At 44.5% G+C, this 21,457-nt stretch overlaps 3 protein-coding genes across 4 annotated transcripts in view; 2 read left to right on the plus strand and 1 right to left on the minus strand.

The window, feature by feature from the left end:
- The first annotated feature begins 4,085 nt into the window (after positions 1-4,085).
- LOC117646918 lies at positions 4,086-11,797 on the plus strand. The gene is made up of 7 exons (XM_034388285.1): positions 4,086-4,177; positions 6,795-6,893; positions 7,216-7,357; positions 7,821-7,987; positions 10,474-10,602; positions 10,684-10,848; positions 11,581-11,797. Exons 1-7 carry the CDS (start codon positions 4,166-4,168, stop codon positions 11,758-11,760), a joined length of 894 nt encoding a protein of 297 aa, XP_034244176.1. The 5' UTR covers positions 4,086-4,165; the 3' UTR covers positions 11,761-11,797.
- A 718-nt stretch (positions 11,798-12,515) lies between these two features.
- LOC117646928 lies at positions 12,516-17,695 on the plus strand. The gene is made up of 3 exons (XM_034388310.1): positions 12,516-12,673; positions 16,496-16,650; positions 17,240-17,695. Exons 1-3 carry the CDS (start codon positions 12,657-12,659, stop codon positions 17,368-17,370), a joined length of 303 nt encoding a protein of 100 aa, XP_034244201.1. The 5' UTR covers positions 12,516-12,656; the 3' UTR covers positions 17,371-17,695.
- Positions 17,696-18,023: 328 nt separating this feature from the next.
- The window catches only part of LOC117646926, a 47,235-nt gene continuing 43,801 nt past the window's right edge, over positions 18,024-21,457 (minus strand). The window contains exons 2-5 of one of the 2 annotated variants that reach the window (XM_034388308.1): positions 21,087-21,382; positions 20,162-20,344; positions 18,460-18,633; positions 18,024-18,209 (exon numbers count right to left, since the gene is read on the minus strand). In XM_034388308.1, coding sequence (XP_034244199.1) covers positions 18,039-18,209; positions 18,460-18,633; positions 20,162-20,311 — 495 coding nt within the window. In that variant the 5' untranslated portion in view covers positions 20,312-20,344; positions 21,087-21,382 and the 3' untranslated portion in view covers positions 18,024-18,038. Of the gene's footprint in view, positions 18,210-18,459; positions 18,634-20,161; positions 20,345-20,422; positions 21,059-21,086; positions 21,383-21,457 lie in introns of those variants that run through there. The other variant, XM_034388307.1, reaches the window with a different exon arrangement.

Here is a 21,457-nt window from a genome sequence, read left to right on the forward strand (position 1 = left end):
CAGAATTTCTAACAGTGCGGGGACCTAGCCTGCCAGAGGAGTCACAGAAAAAAGTTGGAACGTTTTGCGAAGAAATAACACTACTTTTTCTAAGTCTCTGTAACGAGAAGTTTCAGTGTCGTTGAGCCTTTTTAAGCAATTTTCGTCCAACCTTCCAAACACCCACCGTGAAAATCTGCAAGTGAACCGTGAATATTCATTTCAATTTGGTTTGAAATACATACATTCTCAGGGTAACATCGCTGAAAGTAAAACATTAATTTTATTTTCCTTTTATGTTGCAGGTGAAAGGAGATCGAGACCCAGCGTCCCACAGGAAGACCTGCTCAAGGAAAGAAGGGGAGAAAAAATGTACTTTTGCGTTTAAGGCCATGAGTCCATTTCTCGTCATTTTTCGCGATCATCCGACAATTGCTTAACGCAAGAATTTGGATCTTTTAATAGATACTGAGAATAAAACCGCTCTCATCGCTTGCGATAATTTGTTCCTTTTGAGCTCTGTAAAGGAAAACGATGGTACATTGTTAATAAGCACCTAATAAAGCATATGTGTTCATTGGATTTAATCCGTATTACACAGTTTTTCGTGTCCGTAACGTATAAACAAAAGAAAGTACGGACGAGGAAATCTTTGCAATAAGGACGAAATAATTCTTATTGCAAGCTAATTCAACCGAATACGGACACTGTGGCAAAAAGCTACGGAAAATTCTGTATACAGCTTATGGCAATTCTCCGCGTAACCCCTTTGTCAATATTCCCCGTAGGACCTTACAGTGATCAGGTCCTACGGAGAAGACTGTACCGTCCTACGGACGATACTGTAAGAGCCTACGGAGAATATTGATAAAAGAGCTCGGAGAATCTCAGCAAAAAATTTAACAGAATTTTCCGTACCTTTTTGCCACAGTGAATGATTGCACAAAACTGCCCGTAGTACGGACAGGTGTATCCGTAAGAAGTTTAGTGAGCATAGCAGAAATCCTGCACATTCCAAACACATTCACGCCTTCACGCCATCATTGTACATAAAATGAAAGACCATCTCCGACAGCATTGAGGAAAGAATTCAGAACGCAGTTGGTTGGGCACGAACACTTGGGCCCGCAGTCCACGTAGATCACTCTCAGGTGACATCTCGCCGCATCTCGCGGAAACGTGTCATAAAATGTCACGCTTTTTTGAGCATAGCCTCACGCGCGTGACGTTTTGTCACGACCCTGGAATGAGGGTGAACTTTTCGCTTAGACAGCGACACCACTGGACTTCAGGAAACACCGATGAACCACGATTCACTTTGTCCACTTGAAGTCATTCAAAATTGCTTCAATTTCATTCGAACGTCTTAAGAAGCTGTTCAAAGTTCAACAACACTGATGAGCAAATTTCGGGTCTCTGGCAGTAGAGTGACTTGTAGAATCGACGCACTACCCAAAGAGAGAAGTGCCGTTGGTTTGAAGGACGCGCAACGAGATCACGCACAGACGTTCTGCATATTTTAAGACAGAATTCAGGGTTCTCTCTCCAAAACTGTGGCGACGGGCTCCTGTGACTTGCGAGGCGGCTGGTTGACACTTCTATTGAACACTCTCAATCTCGTTTTGACTTGTCTTTGTTGACAGTGCTAAAGAGAATTCAGAAACGTACAGACTTTAAATTGACACAAGTGTCCTTCAGATGGAACTTGATCGGTCTTTGAATTACCGTCGGAGCTACAGTCTTCTTTTCTTTGCACATGTGAGACGCTAAAGCTACACTCTTAAAACCTTACGAAGTATTATGAGCATACATATAACAAACTAAAATACTTTGTTATACGAAGAAATAGTTCGTAAATTACGAAGTATTTACTTTGTAAGCTTATGTATGCTCAAAATACTTTGTTATACAAACTACTTTTCTTTGTAAGGCCCAAAATAGTTTGTAAGGTTTTCTCAGTGTAAAGCACAACATTTTTAAAAATTGTTTCCATACTTTTTTTGTTTAAATATTATATTTACTAACTTCTCTTCACTGTGTTCGGAAATGTCAACAGCTCCATTGAAAATTTAAAAACCGAAGAAAGGAAGGCGAAGTGATGTCGACATTAGGTATTTCAGTTAGCTTTAGCCATTTTGATAAAAAGAGTCGTCAAAGATGAGTCAGCGAGTGAGACTTACATGCTCGGCATAATCTGACCTCCTGCGGCACGGCCGTACACACTGAAAACTCAAAATACTTTTACTTCGAAATGAATTCAGCCGGTTTCTTCCACGGCGATCAAAGTGTTCTCGTCTTCCCTGCCGCGTTGTCGCCGTGCGTCCTTGCGTGCTGCAGTATGCCGGGCCGCAGTCCTCGCTCCGTCTCTCTCGCACCCCAAAAGGCGCACTCCTTGAGTGCGAGAGAGACCGAGCGACGTGAGCGCGGCGGGCGGCGCGACGTGTGTCGTCGCGGCGGCGGTTGAGGGTGAAGTGCGCGAGCTGCTGCCACACTGTTGGCGCCTCGCTCCTGTTGCCGCGTGGTTGCGTTGCGTGCCTCGCGGCGTCGCGCGGCCAACGTGCATCTTTGATGCGGCGCGTGCGAGTGCATTATGGAGGCCGCGACACGACACGATCAGTGGGGCGGCAGAGCACACTGTGCGTCAAGTCCGCGCCACTGACAGCAAGCCGAGGCTAGGGACGCCACGACGGTGAGCAGACAGAAGCTCCAGACAAAACATAAGAAAAAATAGCTCAGTAGAAGCCATCTTTTTCGGAAGGAAATTTCTCGTAACAGTGTCCAGAGCTCTTCGAGCTTATTTAAAATGTGAAATAGACTCCACCAGCAAATTATTGTGTTTTGCTGGATAGTTTTTGTCTGGAGCTTCTCGATGCGTTCATGTAGTAAGCGTCATTGACGAGATATTCATTCAAAGCCGTCTGTTTTGCTAGACCCTAAATATCCTTAACATTCCCCGTGACCATCTCCTGCTGACAGTCTGTAGAACTCAAACCGTGAATATCAGAGAAAGTTTTCAGAATTTCAGCTTTTAGAGGTGTGCGAATTTTGATCAGGATTTCAGTCATGTTTCTGACATTCTGACAAAAATTAAACGAGTGCCCCGAAATGGAACAGAGTAGTTGAATTGTGTTCTAAAGTGAAGTTACTTGTTCACAGCCGTCAAGGTATGGCGCTCGGCACATCCCTGGGAGAATGGGCGTGGATAATGCAGAGGGAGACGCCTCTTACAAAGCGACAGAAACTTTTTCATTTCATTACCACGGCTAAGGTGAGACAATCGGCAGGTATAAACTTTTTGAATCTTGAATGTTATCGTTTGCAAATGATAAAAGACCCGCCGGTTTGTTGTTATGCAGAGCTTTTCGTAATGAACAATTCTGTTATTCAATATGCTAGTTTGCTTGCAACAAAATTGTTACCCTGTTGCTCCGAGCCAAGATTCGAAGCGCTCCAACCTACCGTTAACACTCATCTTCAATTTTTACAAAACACTCCCTTTCGGATAAATGACCCTCCCCTCCGCCCTCCGAATAATCCTTCTCATTGTGAAGCAATGCTATTGCGTGATTCATTGCAGACCTACCTTTAGCCTTTCATTTATTCGTATTAATAGGAAGCAGCTCCACGGGATATGATAATGGAAATATTTAAAATAGTGCAAAAAATCGTTGATAACGTTTGTACGCTGCGTTAACAGAGACCTAGGCGCGGAACCCAAAATTTTTTATCTAACAAAGAAGATTGCTACAGGAGCGAAAGGACTATAGGACAAACAATATATTTTGTCCATGCCTCACTGGTAAAACTAGAGCGTAGTACTACCCTCTGTTTTCAAGCGTAATCCGGTTACGCTTGAAATCAAGCGTAAAAAGGCTCATCCGCCAAGATTCTCCCTATTTAAATGCATGGGGGCATTCCCAGAGCATGCTTTATTTCAAGCGTAACGTGTTGAAGCGTGACGTCTATGCTTGACTCAAGCATAGAGTTACGCTTTAGTTTTACCAGTGCTGGCGTTGTCTCCACTCAAAAGAGACATACATATTTGACGACAACCTCTTGGGCTGCTCAGGTATCACGCGCGGTGGTGGTTGCGATGGGCACACTGTTTGTGCTCGGGACTACTCGGGTCAGCAGTCTCCCAGAGGCATCTTGCCCTGTCTGCTTCGCCACAGGTCTCTACGGATGCATGACTGCTCAGGTGTGTGAACCCGGTCAACTCCTGAGAAAGTGTTTAAATGTGAAACTTCGATGCATTAAAAAAATGGAATGGTGGGTTACCGTACTTGATCGCTTTAACCGGCCGTGTGCTCTAAAAGAGTGTACATAGTATGCTCCAACTGGAGCATGCTTGCAAGCACGCTCTAACTAGCGCATGCATGCCATGGACACGCTAACTGAAACATACATTTAGTGCATAAGGGATAGGGAATAGTATGCATCAGGGAGCGTGTACATGGCATGTGTGCACCAGTAAGTTCATAGCTTCACTGAGAATCCAAACGCTATGAGTATAGCGTCAATTGGTGCAATGCAAAAGCATTGCACATGAAGTGCAATGCCTCCCATTTCCCATGCATTAGCATGGGGCCTTTTCGGGAAGCATTGCACCAAAGGTGCAATATGGCTGTGGCATTGCACGTATGGTGCGATGTCACAGCGCATTGCACCATACGTGCTATACTCATAGCGTTTGGAATCTCAGTGTTGGCAGGCATGCGCTATCTCGAGCGTGTTTGCAGGCATGCTCCAGTTAGAGCATACTATGTGCACTCTTTTATTTGTAGAGGGCACTTTTTGGTGGGTGAATTTTATTTCGGAGAAAAGAAAAAGTTCACAAAACTTAGGTGAGAAAATGCCTGCAGGAGGTAACTCAAATTTTTATTTCAATACATATAGCCGATCTAATGTGAACAGAGTGAACTCAACTTCTTCTGCCGATGATGGACAGGCAGCTCACGAAAAGAGGGGGGTCTTCACTCATGATTTCTGCCAACGGAGTAACGTGCGCAATTGGACGTATTGGTTGTATCATGCACATGACTTATTACGTGACCATCAATGTCCGTCAGTACGCGTTTGTGGTGTTATCACGCAATAATGCCGAAAATGCGTGTCATTGCGTGCATGACCTCTGGAGTAATTGGAGAGTGATAAAGGCCCCTCGCGCTGGTGAATACTCTAGATTGAATACTCTTGACTTGAATTCCTCATGCGCAGTCCCAGGCTTTCCTCTAAAAGTTCGAAAAGAATAAAGGTGGCTATGTTTGCCTGCGTCTGACTGGACGTTAATTATGAAGTTATCAGAAGCCCATACTACTGTATGACGTGACTCTTTAAACATTTACTCAGCTTTCAATCATCTTTCTTTCATTACATCCTCGTGCAACATTCATTTCCCTGGATTTAGTTTTCTCTGCTGACAGTAACTATGCTTCAAATGTCACAAATTGAGTTGCCTCCTTCCGCTTCATGGATCATTTAACCACCCAGGAAAGGGTATGGGTCCTCTTTTTTAAAAGGTGAGCGAGGAACAGGTAAATTTTCCTCACGTTTTTTACTGTGATTTCCCGACGAAACAAATTTTAGCTTGTATACACGGGTGATTCCGTGCGTAGGGGGTCATTTTGGATGTACCAAATGTTCTTTTTTAAAGTTCAACTTTAGGGGCTAAATTTGGTGTAGATGGCATACATAGTACCCCACAGTACCCCTCTGAGCGTGGCAGCGCTACAAGTTGACTTTTATTTTCACTCCCTATGAAATACGGCGGAATTTACAGAAATAATGACGGAATTTACAGATTACGGAATTTACAAAGCGAAGTTTTTAGTCTCCTGAACCGCTGGGTTACAAGATAGGTAAAAACTGTTGACGGTGTCATTTTCAGCATCCAAAATAGCATTTTTCAGCGAAGGTTGTGGGAACTTCCTCCCTCAGATGGAGGAGCTACGGCCCGAAACGGAATTTACATCAATTTTTACACCCTTACCGTTTTGAACTCTTCTGACGGCCTGGAAGAGTCGTTTGACCGCCCCAGGTCCCGTGGGCACGGGCTTCTGGAAGTGTTTTTTATGTTCTTTCGATCCCAAGTGGTCGCGAGTTTCTAAAATGAAAAGGAACCCCAGTAGACCGTCATTTGTAAAAACAGCATAGGTCACATGGTCACACGGTGGACATTTTCCCAAAGGCTGTTTCGGGTTCAACAAGTGATGATACAAAGGTCACCCTCCGTAATTTTGTGAAGAATAAGTCAGGGGAGAGAGTGAAATAGCCAGTTTTCTTTTGATGTGGCTGAATCATATTCTACAGCATGGCAATGTTGTCTTATAGGTGTTGGTGACCATGACGGAACTTACAAAACGACACTTTAGCAGCTTACGAAACCCAGATAAACAAAAGTTAGATCGACTTATCCACATGAGGACATGGTCTTCGTTTAGTAAAACAAATTTGAACTGCCCAAGCTACCAAATGAACCTCAGTTCAGGCGCAAGGCCCCGGTGACCTGAAATGACCCCCTACGCACGGAATCACTCACACGCCAAAATTACTGTGTAATGTTTTTTTTTTTAGTGAAAAGTGTTGTACACGGAATGGACCCTACAAGGGACCCTACTTTTTGGAATGCACGAATGTGAGCGTAGCGAAGCACGAAAATGTGTATCTTTATGCTGCACCTTGAGCGTTGATGCCTACGAATCTGTGCGTAACAGCGTATGCTCAATTTTTTCTACAATCTCTGCAGGAGAAAATTTTAATTTAGTGTGTATAACAAGGTGGTGTCTTTTTGTCCTTGACACATCCATGACGCTCAGACCGTCTTTCGCGTGCGTGGCGGCCACCTGAGAAAGCTCGTTCTTGACACTGCGTCCATCGTCGCGGACATCGAGTCGGGCTGCTGCGAGGAGAGTCAGGTAGAGTTGGTACCGATGCACACTGTAAAAATACCGTACTTTGATTTGGAAAATGTACATATAGAAGAGTTCAGTACGGAACGTCCCTACTTATTCCATATGAAATTATGCAAATGGTTACGAAAAACAAGACGGACGCGACCAGACTTGTTCCGTTCTTTTTCCACCCAGTGCAGCTCTATTTCTACTTCAAACTTACCCATTACTGTTGGTGCCATCAGTATACTTTCACCGCACTGCGCGTCTGGTGACGCAGTCCAAGTCAGCTGAGTGGAGTTTTTCAAATTAGGTTTAACCAGGCCAACATTTGTGTGCAGCGCAGGCGTGTCTGGCACGAGCGAGACGAGCTGACTCTATCATGAGAACACAAAACATGGTCTTGGGTGGCTTCCTCCTCCTCAGCATTCTTCTAAAAGTTATCTTTACTGGGCGCAGCTTCGACACTGTCTGGCCGAAGCCACCAGGTAAGGCGCTCTTTAAAAGATTGCACGTTCGAATTATTGATTGCCATCTATGTTGGACTTTGCTGCACCATGGTGAAATGATTTACGCGTATGTCGAGCGGAAATGATTTAAGTTGTTTATTTGATCGAAATTATTACCTGGGAGAATGCTGGTAGTAGTGCGAGGGCTAGTCTGTCGGTGAATCTGAAGTGGTGGAATTATTACAGCATCGTGGGTTCGCGTAATGTTATTTCAGCCCTTAACTGACGGGGAAAGAGTGAATTCAGGTCGCCTTTTTCAAGCTTCTTCGATAGTCGTAGAGCTTCGCTTTTTCTCTGCAAAAATATGAATAGCATCTCTGGTGGGGGTATGAATGGGATATCTTTACCCACTCATAACTGGAATACTTATGGAAAGAACGAGTCAGTTTTTAACAACTTGATATTAATTTTCTTCTCGTCCCAATAATTTTGTGTGCCACAGGAGAGTGGGGCGAGTTGAGCGTCGGTTTGCTGCAGCTGGGGTCGGCGATGTTTGGCACGAGTACGTACTACATCATGTGTGCTCTCGTGGGCTGCCTAGGAATCTGGATCGCAGGCATGTACCGCGCGCTGGCCGTTCAATTTAAAGCGGCACGGTCCAAGGACGAGGTAAACAAGCTAGGGCCCGCCCTTCCGTCAAACCGAGTTGCCAGCTCCGCTTCGCTGCGCCGGCAACTCGGTTCGACAGGGGGCCGGCCCAGCTTGGCCTGCCGGCGGCCTTTTGTCAGGCCTTCGGCCCTCGCATCAGACCCAAGTTGGCCAGTCGAAGGCCCGGGCCTTCGGCCCGCTCGCATCACACACACCGTGAGCGGGTAAAGCAAAGTTATCGATGTACCATCGTGACTTAGGCCCGCCCTTCTATTCACAATATGCAATAACCCTTACACTATTTACTCCAACTGTCCTTAGAATATGCCTATTTCATTTGTCTCTTCGCCCTCATTCCGAAAATACCCATATTTGCCATGCTACTGCAACTCCTTGCAATAGAGGCACAGCAGGAGCGCAAAACGAGTCCGTCGCACTTTTCCCCATAACTCATGAAGGCGGGCTCCTGGACCCCCCTTCCGACCCCTCGTTGAAGAGGTCTTGCCAAGACCTATCCAAAACTTAAAGTAGTACATCAGTTACAAAAAAAGTTTTAAAAAAGTTCCCCATTTGATCCATATCGATAGAAAATCATGCGCTGAAGTCAGTGTTACCAAACAAAATGCTCCTTCCTGAACTCGTTTCTGAGATAAATGCAGTCAAAGTTGGGATTTTTAACATGGGTCTTATGGGGAATGGGTCTAAAAAATATGCTAACGTTTACTTTTGGCACATAAGGAGTAATAAGAAGGCAATGAAAAACTATAGTTAGATAAAAAACACTTCATAGAATCAAAATCCTTTCAGAAAAACGGGGCTCCCTGTCCATTGATGTGAACTACAGAACAAAGAATGTCCGAAAAATGCCCTCTTTTGGGTCAAAACGCGACTTTGGCCGTTTTCATAGTTGAATTGATCAAAACCCTGTAGGGTTACATCAAAATTCCATATAACTTAAAACAGAGTTTGGAGCTTTATCTGTAACTTGATGCAAAGCGCAGAGCATTACGACAAATTTCAATTTCAAAAATTTTTGGCGGGAAGCCCTAGCTGATGTACTACTTTAAGTAAAAATTTTCAGTCGGTCGACCCCCTTTTTTGAAGATCCTGATGTGACTAATAGACGAAGTCGGGCTCCTGGACCCCCTTTCCGACCCCTCGTTGAAAAGGTCTTGCTGAGACCAATCGAAATCTGCAATAAATTTTTTTAGTCGGTCGACCCCCTTTTTTGAAGATCCTGATCTGGCCAACTTGTAATAGCGGCCGATGGGGTCGGGACCAGGTCCATTCATCTTGTCTCGTCGCCCCGATTCCAAAAATACCCCTATGTGCCCTGCTAGCACCAATAATGGCGGAAATCCCCCTCCCGCTCATGTAAACCATGATGCACCTGCAGCAGCCCTTGTGCGACCCGGACGGGATTTGCACCACCGGATTATTTGTTTGGACGGTACTCCTGAAGTACCCTCCAAATCTGGTTACTCTAGCTCAACTCCTTCCTTGTACACAGACGCCAACAACAACAACAACAACAACAACAACGACAACAACACACAGACACAAAGGCAAATGCATAGGCCCTCCCCCTATTTTTTGAATAGAAGGGCGGGCCAAAAACATCAAATGAATGCAGCTAATGCAACAAAAGTCGTGGGGTGAATCACTAGCCCACCCAGAATTGGTCTTCGAAACGACGTTGATTCGACGTAGAATCTATGAAAAATCCATCGATTCTACGTCGAACCAATGTCGTTTCGAACACCTAGTTCTGGCTGGGAGTTTACTCGTGTGTTCAAATTAGCCCGTACTTAGTGTATTCACAAGTTTAAAAAAAGGGCTGAATTCGTAATTTTTTTTTGCACAATTTGGCATTGAATGTCGTTTAAAACGCGAAATAAAGCCTAAAAACGTTTATAATTATTTTGTTTTGTTTTGTAAGGTGTACTCACCCGCACTCATGCACTCATGTGTACACGAGAACCCTGAGTGATTCACCCCACCCCTCGACAAGAGCAGTTACACTGGCAGTCGAAGTGTGAGACATCTGATCAGTTTTCTGTGATGAAAAAGTATTATGAAAGATCATACACAGAAGCATGACCGAACTCAGACACCAGTAGACTAGTTAAGTGGAATACCTCACCCTTTCGATTTTTAGTGTAACAAATTATTTGACGTCACCAACGAACATTTTTAAATCTTGTACTTCAACCCCAACTTGTTTTGTTTTTTCCTGTGTGACGTGTGTTGTAACACATTTTCTTGATTCAAAATTTCTTACAGTGAATTTGGCGATAGCGTACAAAGAAATTTGTGCAAACATAATATGAACTAAATTTGTTTATGTAACACATCTTTCTTTGGCTTTTTGTAAGGTGACTAAATACTTCATATCATGACACTATGATAAGTTTGCACAAAAATCTTCGCATCACAAAGACATGGTGTCAGTTTCCCTCGTAGGACTTTGAGTGTTGTTCCTTCGTCAACTTCCTTGACTGTATTAGATTATGGGGCTGGTCAAGCTGCACCAACGTCTTCAGAAGCACGCACGCGCCACGGAGGTCCTCTTCGCCGATGTCCTCATGCATCTGTTCCTGTGTTGTTTCGTGTGCCCTCTGACGAGCACGATAGATGTAAGAGACATGTATACTGGAACATCAGGTGCCAAGCCAGGTTAATACTGGAGGGTCCTGGGCTCTGTCTTCAACCTCCAGGTCTTGCTTGGCGAAATCACCGCCATGACCTTCAGCTCCGCGCCGCTGATAGTGTCGGTGTTCCTTCCGTTCTCTCACATCAGTCAGGAACTCATCGATTCCAGCACAGCCATCGGAAGCGCAGCGTTCTGGGCAGCGTTTGAGTCAGATCAGAGACAGACGCAGGTCAGTGCTGACTGGAAACATCCAGCTACACGTGTGAAAATTTGTTGCAACTTTTTGACAAAATCGATGACAAAATTTGGTGACATTTTCATTAAAGTCCCTATACTTATTGCTTAGGCGTGACAAACAATCAATAGTTTTGATGACATCCTTGTGAGGGTAATTAGCCTTGGAGCTGTCAAGAAGTGACAACTCAAATTTTCACAGTGTAAGGTCGAAAGATCCGTTTTCACGTCAGAGCAAAGTTGATGGTGGGGCCTGAGTTATGAAATTGAGGTTTATATCACTGCTCGTGATAAGGAGAGTCCAATAAACCATTTCTAGTCGTGGCCGAATGAAAAACAAAAAGAATCACAGAAGACAAACTTTTTAGCACTTTTACTTTAAATATTCAGGGTTTTTTGCTTGGTAGAAGTTAGTGAGAATACACACTAAATTGCTACATATGTAGGTTTTTCTGCGCGCCAATGCACGAAATCAAACATGCACTTCGTAATGTACGAAATTATGCGCGACAATGCACGATTTTCTGCATACTCGGGCACGAAATCGTGCATTATCGCGCACAAATTTGACATTTTACAGTAAATACAACATATTTTCAGTGAACGTATGCACTCGAAATGCCCTAAATGAGTCTTTTGTGATTCTTCTTGTTCTTCACCCAGCCACGACTAGAAATGGTCTAAGGAATTTTGAATATGGAGCGCGTCAGAGGGTCGCCATTTTCAGGAGGATCTTTTCGTCCGGCGTGCTCTTCTGCTGACCATAGTCTCTTCACGGCGGCCCGCCCAACTGAGCTGCAGAGGGCTGGGCCCGCTCAGCCTGGGCGCCGCGGCCAACGCCCTGCGCACTTGGTATTCACTGGTCAACATGGTCATCGGATCCGGCAGGAATATCAAAGTGCACTAAGTGTGTAGACAGCGAGTGAAGCGGACAGCACCCAACAGTGGGCCAGAACCCCCAGAAAAATGGTTTCTTAATTTTAAATTTTCTTGGTTTTCGTAAGAAAAAAAAATCTAGGCACAAGAAAAATTTTCATCATTCAAAAAAAAAAAAAATTGGATTCCGAAAAAAATTCTTGCAAAAACCTAGAAAAATTAAGCTTTTCTTGATCCAAGAAGTCACTTTTTGGGGTGAAGACCGGCGGAGGCTCATGACGCCTTTTGAGCTTCTGAGTCGCTAAATAGGTCTCGGAGAGAGCGTGTGGCCCGTCTAATGGATTCCTCGTTCGGAAAGCAATCCATTAGTGGGGTCAAGCGTTCGGTTCGAGTCAAAGACAAGACAACGAAGAATTAAGTGCCACCACCTTTCTGGTGGCTCTTGCTCCTAGGGCTAGAGGCTCGTCACTGTGCTAATAAATCAGAATATTTAGAAGCGATTGAGTTATTCAATTTAAACCATTTACCATTTTGCTCTGCAAACACCAAACTGAATCGAGGAAGGTCGTGCTGTGGATTAGCACCATCCAAAGTAACGTTTTTCCGCGTTTTTCACATTCATAAAGACGTGATATCAAAAATTCGTTGAATTCTGGTGACGTCGGATGGACGCTGGCTTTGAGACGCCTCACGGGCGGTGGCGGTGTTGAGCGGGGATCCCCCTTTGGCGCGGGGCGTGGCGGTAAGCAGGGGTTCCCCGTTTCGAGCGGGGCCTCGTCCCGGCCCTGATGGCAAGGCGCAGCATGACCATCACCAGCATATATACGGTGGTAACAGCCGACCGGAGGCATACAGGACTTTTTGGACATCAGGGCAACACCTCAGCAGCACCGAGTTCTCCGCATTTGGAAAAACAGTGTGGCCACCATGTACAGCTTCACCCCGTGAGTACTCAAGGATCAAGGCAACCCGACCAGCTCTATGCCGTTGCACGACCCACGTCCGAACGAATGTGCACTGCAGGCCCACTGTAATTCAAAGGGTGAGACGTCTCACCAATTTTTGACGATACAAAATGTATCACCGAAAAAAGGGTCGTACACGAATGTATCACCGAAAAAATGGTCGTACACGCATGTATCACCGAAAAAAAGGTCGTACACAAATGTATCACCGACAAAAAGGTGAGACATCAGCGAGATTGACCTTTGTTTTCCTGGGGAAGTATCACCCTTTTTTCAGTGATACGTTTGTGTACGACCTTTTTTCCGGTGATACATTTGTGTACGACCCTTTTTCCGGTGATACATGTTAGTATCACCGTTTTTTCGGTGAGACGGTTTTGTCTCACCCCTCGAGTGAGATGTATCACTATTTGATTTTCAGTGGGAAATAACCACAACTAAAGTACACAAATTTATGGCAAATTTTTTATCAGGAATTTAGTGTCCTTTTCAAGTACAACAATTGTTGTACAAAGTACAATGGAACCGGCATGACGAGTGCTGTGCAGTCCAGGGCTCGTTGTGGTTTGTACAATTCTCGTTGTACTTTCTACAATCCCTGTTGTACTTTTATTGTACAGTTTTTGTTGTACTTTTGTTGTACTATCCACACTTTTCTTGCAGTGTGTCCAATTCTTGAAATACCAGTGCAAAGAATTCCCAGGGAATTTTCTAAATAGATTAGTTAGGACCGACGAGAGATCGAGGGGTGAATCACTCAGCGTTGTACACATGAGTAGGTGAGTACGCCTGATAATACTCATAAACTCAGCAGATTGTAAACGTTTTTACGCCTTTTTGGTGTTTTAAACGCAAAGAAAGTATCCTCTATAAATTTGGTTATTTACGCTCCTCTAAAACTTGTGAGTACAATGAGTACGGACTGATGTGAACGCATAGGGACACTAGTGATTCACCCCTCGCGGGAGAGAACCATACAACATGGCCAATATTTTCTGGTCATGTGAACGTGGATTGAAACGAGTTTTTCATACCAAAATATGACACTGTTTACATTCTATAAAGATAGTGTCACGTTCGGGTATGCCTACTCGTTTAAATCTGCGTGACGTATGTCCTCTGCAATTATTGACGAACACACTAAGTTACTATGCAGGTTTTTCTGCGCGCCAATGCACGAAATTACACACATGCTTTTCGTAACGTACGAATTTGTGCGCGACAATGCACGATTTCGTGCGCAAGTATACAGAAAATGCATTGGTGCGCAAAAAAACCTACATAGTAACTTAGAGTGAAAAGTTTAAAGTACACTATTTAAAAAGTCATAAGAAGTTCTTTTTTAAAAAAAAGTACGTGCTACACTGTGGCAAAAAGGTACGGAAAATTCAGTTAATTGTTTGCCAGGATTCTCCGTAGCCCTCTTATCAACATTCTCCATAGGCTCTTACAGTATTCTCCGTAGGGCCGTACAGTAAGGTAAAAAATCAATTGTGGGTCACGAATCAATTGTGGGTCATTTTTTCGACGTGTCACAGCAGACTCCACGGAGATTGAATCGATTTGAATTTCGCGGTAGACCTTCCTCCAACCTTTCTTTGTCTCCCCAAATAGCGTGTATGTCCGAGCGACGACTGTAACAGCTCATATCAGGCTTCAAAGGAAGGCCCTTCAAAAAGTCGTGAAAAAAGCGCCCATCCAACGAGGCGAAAAATCGTTTGTTTTTCAAATTGCCACCGTGAAGCTATTACGAGGTAAAACGGGACGTCCTTGCTGATTTAGGTTCATAATAGGTCAGGGAACATAAATTTACCAAAGTACAGCCGAAATCATTCGATGCCATGGTGCGCGGGTGATGGCAAAGTAGCGTTCGCTACCATGCCCGACCCATTATTTTTGACGAATTTTGCGGTAGTTTTTCTTATATTTTTTGTTTTCTGCGCTTCTGAATGACTGATGTATCACAGTAAATTCCATTTTTCTGCTCAGTCACATATAGTACTACGATACGAAGGTTGTTAAAGCTTAGGCTACAGCCCCGAATGACAACGCTAGCTCTTACTTCCAGTCCGCCATAAGGCTTTTTTTGTTGGGAAGGGGGCATTGCGGGGCTTACATAGCGCCCGGAATGGGACCGCTCTCTAACTGCAGGCTAGGCACCCGAGGCCAGTCCGGCCCTGTAGGAGTCAAATCAATCCCTACAGACTAAATATTCTGACTGAAATAGATTATAAACTGTAGCAATACCTCACGATGACAGGGTGTGGTGTTGGATTGTCTACCACACCAGCGGCCCTAGAATATGCATTTCGTCTCTAGTCCAGGAAGTTTTACTCACATCTGTCTCACAGTGAAATAAGCCAGTTTATGTCGGTTTATGTATTTTTCCTCTTTGAGTGAAAAACGTGCCTGCTTGGTTTATTGAGAACCAGGGACCTTTTATTAATAAAAATAAGAAAATATCTTGCAAAAGTGGTCGATTTACAAGCAAAAAGACGAAATGGCCCACAATTGATATGACCCAGAATTGATTCATTGTGCTACAGATCCTGCAGTTTTCACGATTCCGAAAAATAAATTCAAAAGTGAATTCCTCTCGCATTTAAGCAAATCATATCCAAATTTGAGCTTTCTACAATGCTGACCCACAACTGGTTCCAAAAATCAATTGTGGGCCAAAACAGACTATTTTTAAAACAGCCACAGCCGAGGGGGTAAACACTCGGGGTTTTGGTGTACAGACTACTCCCTATTACGCGTATTACGGGTATTACGGGTGTATTACGCGTATTACAGGTGTATTACGGGTATTACGTGTGTATTACGGGTATTACATGTGTATTACGGGTATTACATGTGTATTACGGGTATTACAAGTGTATTACGGGTATTACAGGTGTATTACGGGTGTATTACGGTGCGCATGGAATATCAACGGAACAGTTTCTATGTAAAAAAACGTAACTATTACGGACCCAAAAGGCGCGCCAAACACCTATGATACACGTAATTCACCCGTAATACGCGTAATACAACAGTAATACGCGTAATGCACCCGTAATACCCGTAATACACACGTAATACGCGTAATGCACCCGTAATACCCGTAATACAACCGAAATACACGTAATTCACCCGTCATACACGGAAAAGTGTGGGTGATAATGAAAAATTCTGTACCAATTATCTAGGAGGTCATTGTGGGGAGGTTATTTCACAGGGCCCATTGGGAGTATTACGCGCGTATTACAGGGTATTACAGGGTGTTACAGGGTATTACGGGGTATTACAGGGTAGTACAGAGTATTACAGGGTATTACAGGACAGCTTGTACAGGGTATTACACGAGTGTTTACCCCCTCGGCCACAGCTTAGTAAATATGGATGATAGACGGGGCTACTATGCTGCAAAACGTAGTCCAAGGACCATAGTTAAAGGCCCCACATGCACTTTTGTCACCAGGTCAAAATTAAAGGCCTCAATTTGGAATTTTCAAAAATGTGACCCACAATTGATTTTTTACCTTATTCTCCGTAGGACCGCACAGTCTTCTCCGTAGGGCTGCTGAGAGTGTAACGAGCGCTTCGTCACGCTAAAGACCTGTTTCGGTGGCAAATTCCCGGTGGAGCCAACGCGAGCCAACGACACAATAAGTTCAGCAAACGGTTGCTAGCCCGTAATGGTAATGTGGCTTAAGCGCCGTGGTGGTAGGCAACCCATCGGCCGGGCGCGCTTGACGGGGCGCATAATCTGACGGCGCTCCCAGTGGCTCTGCCTGACCGAATAATTCTTCCGTCCAGCCTCGTCCTGCTGGTGCTGACCTTGGCCGTGATGTTGTTCTGCCTGGTCCCCCCGTCCCTCGCCTCGTCCGTCGTCCTGCCCGGCCACGCCATCGAGCCAACAATAGATCAGCGCGGAGAGACGCTTCTGGCGCCCGAGCCTTCGTTTGAAGCCGGTAATTTCAAGTCGCGGGCAAAAAAAATCATTGAATGTTAAGTGTTTACACAGTAAAGGGCCCACGAAGCATCGCTTCGTAATACGAAAGAAAAGGCAGACTTAAGAAAATGTACGGAGAAATGGTTTGAATGAAGCAAAGGCCTTCTCAAAACGAAGCATCTCATAAACCATTCTACAACGCGTACACACTGAGGCAAAAAAATACGAAAAATTCTGTTTTTTTCTTTTTTTTTTTTTTGCCAAAATAATCTGTAGCCCTCTTATCAATATTCTCCGTAGGACCGTACAGTCTTCTCCGTAGGACACGGAACACCATATTGTCCTACCGAGAACACTGTTGGGTGCAATAGGAAAGCACTGCTGCAGAGAATATTGACAAGGGGGCTACGGAGAATTACCACAAGCTGTTAACAGAATTTTACGTAGCTTTTTGCCACAGTGCATTTCCTCCGAAGTTATGAAGCAGGTGCTTCGTAACTTAGACTCTTTTGAAGACAAAACTGTATATGTAGCCCTCGTTTTAGTGTTGTGAAATGTGTTTCCCTCGCGGTTTTCTCTGTTTGACAGTGTTTCTGTGTGGGTTACAGGTCGCTCGATCCGTGTCGCTAGGGGACTGGGCAAGCGGCTGAAGAAGATTGGCAAAAAGATTGACCATGGTGTCAGGCATGTTAAAGTTGGAGAAATCGGCTTTGGAATGCCCAAGGGGAAGAACAACTAGTTTTATTGAATTACTGTGAACCACACACACTCACACACACACACACACACACACACACACACACACGCAAAAGTCCCGCAATTTTGTTATGCGTATCTTGGATCACGATTTCTTCAGGTACCTTTTCGTTGTATCCCAAAAAAGGACGAAATTGGCATGAGAGGCACTCGTGATCCATTTCAATTCACGTCTGGGACGAAAATCCATCTCGAGCTACGCGTGACCACTTTGCGTGGCGGTTCCATTTTCCTCGGGACGCAGTTGGCCTGCGGATGTATGTTTGCTATTTACTATTTATACTATTTATTAAACTATTATTTGGTTATTTTTTTTATTATTATTAGTTTCACATCTACATTATTACACTGAAAACTTAAGTGGGAACTCAGGACACACTTGAGTGTTACACACTGAGAAAACCTTACAAATTATTTTAGGCCTTACAAAGAAAAGCATTTTGTTATAACAAAGCATTTTGAGCATACATAAGCTTATAAAGAAAATACTTCGTAAATTACGAACTATTTCCTTCTATAACAAAGTTATTTAGTTTGTACAATGTATGCTCAAAATACTTCGTAAAGTTTTGAGCGTGCAGGACACACTTTAACGCGCTGTACTCAGTGCACACGCAAGGTCTCAGTAAATCTAGCTCATGACAATTCTTTTTATTGTAATTTTGGAATAGTCATAACGTCGACCACAAAGCACATGATGTTTCTCGGCTTCACATCGGTCCCGATGTCGATGCCAACTTCGGTGCGCCACGTCCCGTACGGAAAGATTGGCAACTTGGGGAGAGACCAGTTCACGGGAGTGTCCTCTGCTATGTACACACCCTGCAAAAAAGAGAAGGCGATGTCAAAACACGACACACTGTTGATCTACGAATGTAACGTCATAGTTGATTTGGAATGTGAATTTTGTCACGTTTGTTTGAATATGGTGTCGCATGTCACAATCGTTTCAATCTTCAGCATGAATGTAACTGCATTCAAACGAACTTAATAAGATCTGCATTCCAAGGAATTGGATGTCGGTTGAAGAACTGTTATAAGAATGCCGGCAGTGCAATTCAGATCAACGCACCTTTGGAATGACACACGAGGGATTGCGATGTTCCTCGGGTTCCAACTTGAATATTTTCCGCATGAGGTCTGGCATGTGATCCATGTACGCCTTGCACACGCCACCGGTTAACTTGAGCGTGTACATATTGTCGGTCCACTTGTCCTTGCTTCCGGAGCGGGCCTTCATGTACAGCTGCGCAAAAAGTCAAACTTATTCGCAGGGCAGGACGCACCCGGTCCCATCGGAATTTCACTTTGGGAGAAGTTATGTTTTTTATTTTGTACTTGCGCCAGTATTCTGCGGTTATACTGCATACTCCCAAGGGAAAAAATCCCTAAAGTCCCTAACTAAAGGGATATTTCGCGGCCCCTTGGTATAGGGACGGTCCCCATTGAAGGGCCAGCCCCTATGGATAGGGACAGTCCCCTTGTCAAAGGGCCGCGAAATATCCCTTTGGTAAGGGACGTGCCGCGGAGTGTTCAAGTGTTCAAACATCTGCCCCTTGAGCATCAATGTACAATATAAGAAACGCTTCCTGAGTGAACTTTTGACGCTGATAACAATGGTAGTGTCGCCGACACTCTATCTAAAGCCGTTTACAAGATACCCTTAATAGGTGTGTAGCGGGTTTGCCTACCTAAATCACCCACATTTTGCCTAACTGGCAGGCTGATTTATAGGGCCTTGTGGTCTGGAGGGCGGATCCCCAAGTCCAAAGGGCCAATCCCTAAGCTCATAGGGCCGGTCCCCAAGTCCATAGGGCCGGTCCCTAACTTGATAGGGCCCGGCCCTATGGCAGATAGGGCTGAGCCCCTTCCAAGGGGCCAAGCCCTTTCTCGGATAGGGCTTGGCCCCTTCGGAAAGGGACCGTCCCTTTAAAATCATAGGGATTCTTTCCCTTGGGCTGTGGTACAAATTATATCCTGCGCAGAGTTGCTTTGTAAACTTGCCAAGAAAATGCGTGGCGAGGTTACGAACTAATAACGATTCGGAACGTTAACGAACCATTCTATTGCAACGTCACGAACCGGTGTTTCGCAACGTTGCAAACCGTCGTTTCGGTACGTTTTTTCTTAAAACCTACAAAGTATTTTACAAATTGTTTTTTTTAAACTTACAAACGATTATTTTAAAACGCGATAGTAAAGTTTGCTAAGGTGTTTGCAGTACACACTGCGAGATAATACCACAACAAAAGTACACAAATTACTGGCAAGTTTTTTATCAGGAATTTATTGTACTTTCAAAATACAATGGAACCGGCATGACGAGTGCTGGGCAGTCCGGGCCTCGTTGTGTTTTGTACAATTCTTGTTGTACTTTATACAATCCCTGTTGCACTTTTATTGCACAGTTTTTGTTGTACTTTTGTTGTAAGTTACTATTCACACTTTTTCTTGCAGTGCAAAACCGGACATCACTTCGCACTTCTCTTCTTTGCAAGCTTTCAAGAGTGCCTCCGCGGGCCTCCCAAATCGACTGCGAGGGGGAAATCACTCTTAAAAACTGTGACCCGACTACTCCCTATTACGTTCTATTACGCTATTACAGAAGGCTTATTACGCTTGAAATTATCCATATTTAGGCTATAATCAGACCCTAAATAGGGGACTTTTTTTAAAAAAAAATGGCTATTACGCTATTACTATTACGCGTAATACTAGGAATCGGTGACCCGACTGTTGCGCGAGTGCTCGATCGACTGCTTGTTCTGACTCACGACGCCCTTGTTGGTGAGGGGCACGTCGAGGGTGATGTTGCCCGTCACCCGCTGCAGGGTAGTCTGCGCTTCGACCTTGGGGTTGCGGAACTGTGACACTTGAATCGTCGTGCGGATCAAATTCTCCGACCTGCCGCTGGGGCAGTCCATCCACTGGCGACCGTGAACAGCGATGAACGGTCCCTGCGGCACGGAACGTAATCGGTCAAGATCGAAGATTGTTAGTGCGCGTCGTTGAGAGGGTCAGTTAAGAGAACGGACGGCGAAAGAGTTGGTCCACTTGGCTGGGGCCGCGGAGATGGAGGGGCCACTGCAAAGAAGCGCAAACAGCCACAGCGCCGCCATCGTGAAGACTGCAGTGCACTGGACAGCCGACGTGCCGCATCGTGGGCTGCGTGTTAGTGTCCAAGGTGGCCTTTCAACCGCCTGTCCACCTGTCAACTCTTTGCGCAGTTCGGGCTTGCCTGGAATACAGTGACGAGAGAGGCTGACCCTCAAAATCCTCTGACACTCGTAGATTCTTCGTTGATGCACGTTTCTTTCACGGTAATTTCAGAGGTCAAACGCTGTGTTGGAAGGTGGTTCGCACCTTCGCACACAGGATCGCACACAACCTAATGCCTTTGCACGGTTTTTGTACGTAGTCCTCATTTCAGCGCATGCATGGTTTGAGTTCAAAGTCATTTGAAATCTCGCGCCTGGACCCCTTGGATCCCCAGGGATCCTTAGCGATTTCAGCGATCCATTTGTATGGAAAATTTCGCGTGCGGAAGAATGAAGACAAATGTGACAGAAATAATTTACTAAATTTTATCAGCACATGCAGTGTGCTCTTAGTGTATCGATAGGAGTGTCTGTAAAATTTCTACGCCGGAGAAATCTTTTAATTTTTTTTAAATGTCCCAAATGTAATGGAATTTTTCACCTCTTATCATATTTTTTCATGTTGATAGAAGCGTGTCATGTGTCGCCGACACTCGTGGCCCGGCGTAGGTCTCGGGGCAAAGAATGACAGGTCGCATAAATGAGACTGTAATCACAGCTGGGCGTTTTATTTCCGGTTGGCAATCACACTCCCAAATTCCTATTCAGCTTTTTCTTTGTGATATGAACAATTACCCTAGTATTATGATATCACAGGCAAGTTCGTAACATACACACTAAATTCTTATGGACTTTTTAAATGCATAAAGACGCATTTTTTATGCATAGTTATGCATGCTCAGAATCGTCCATATGTTATGTATAAAATTATGCATCACTGTGTACATTTTATGCATCTTCCTGCATAAAATG

This window comes from Thrips palmi, unplaced genomic scaffold (genome assembly GCF_012932325.1).
Source record: "Thrips palmi isolate BJ-2018 unplaced genomic scaffold, TpBJ-2018v1 HiC_scaffold_2, whole genome shotgun sequence".
Taxonomy (NCBI): Eukaryota; Metazoa; Arthropoda; class Insecta; order Thysanoptera; family Thripidae; genus Thrips; species Thrips palmi.

Coding starts and splice junctions, on each gene's coding strand:
- LOC117646928 (XM_034388310.1), top strand. Junction 16,651..17,239: donor CGAGCCTTCGTTTGAAGCCG/GTAATTTCAAGT, acceptor TGTGGGTTACAG/GTCGCTCGATCCGTGTCGCT.
- LOC117646918 (XM_034388285.1), top strand. Junction 7,988..10,473: donor CGGCACGGTCCAAGGACGAG/GTAAACAAGCTA, acceptor TGACTGTATTAG/ATTATGGGGCTGGTCAAGCT. Junction 10,849..11,580: donor CAGATCAGAGACAGACGCAG/GTCAGTGCTGAC, acceptor CGCCATTTTCAG/GAGGATCTTTTCGTCCGGCG.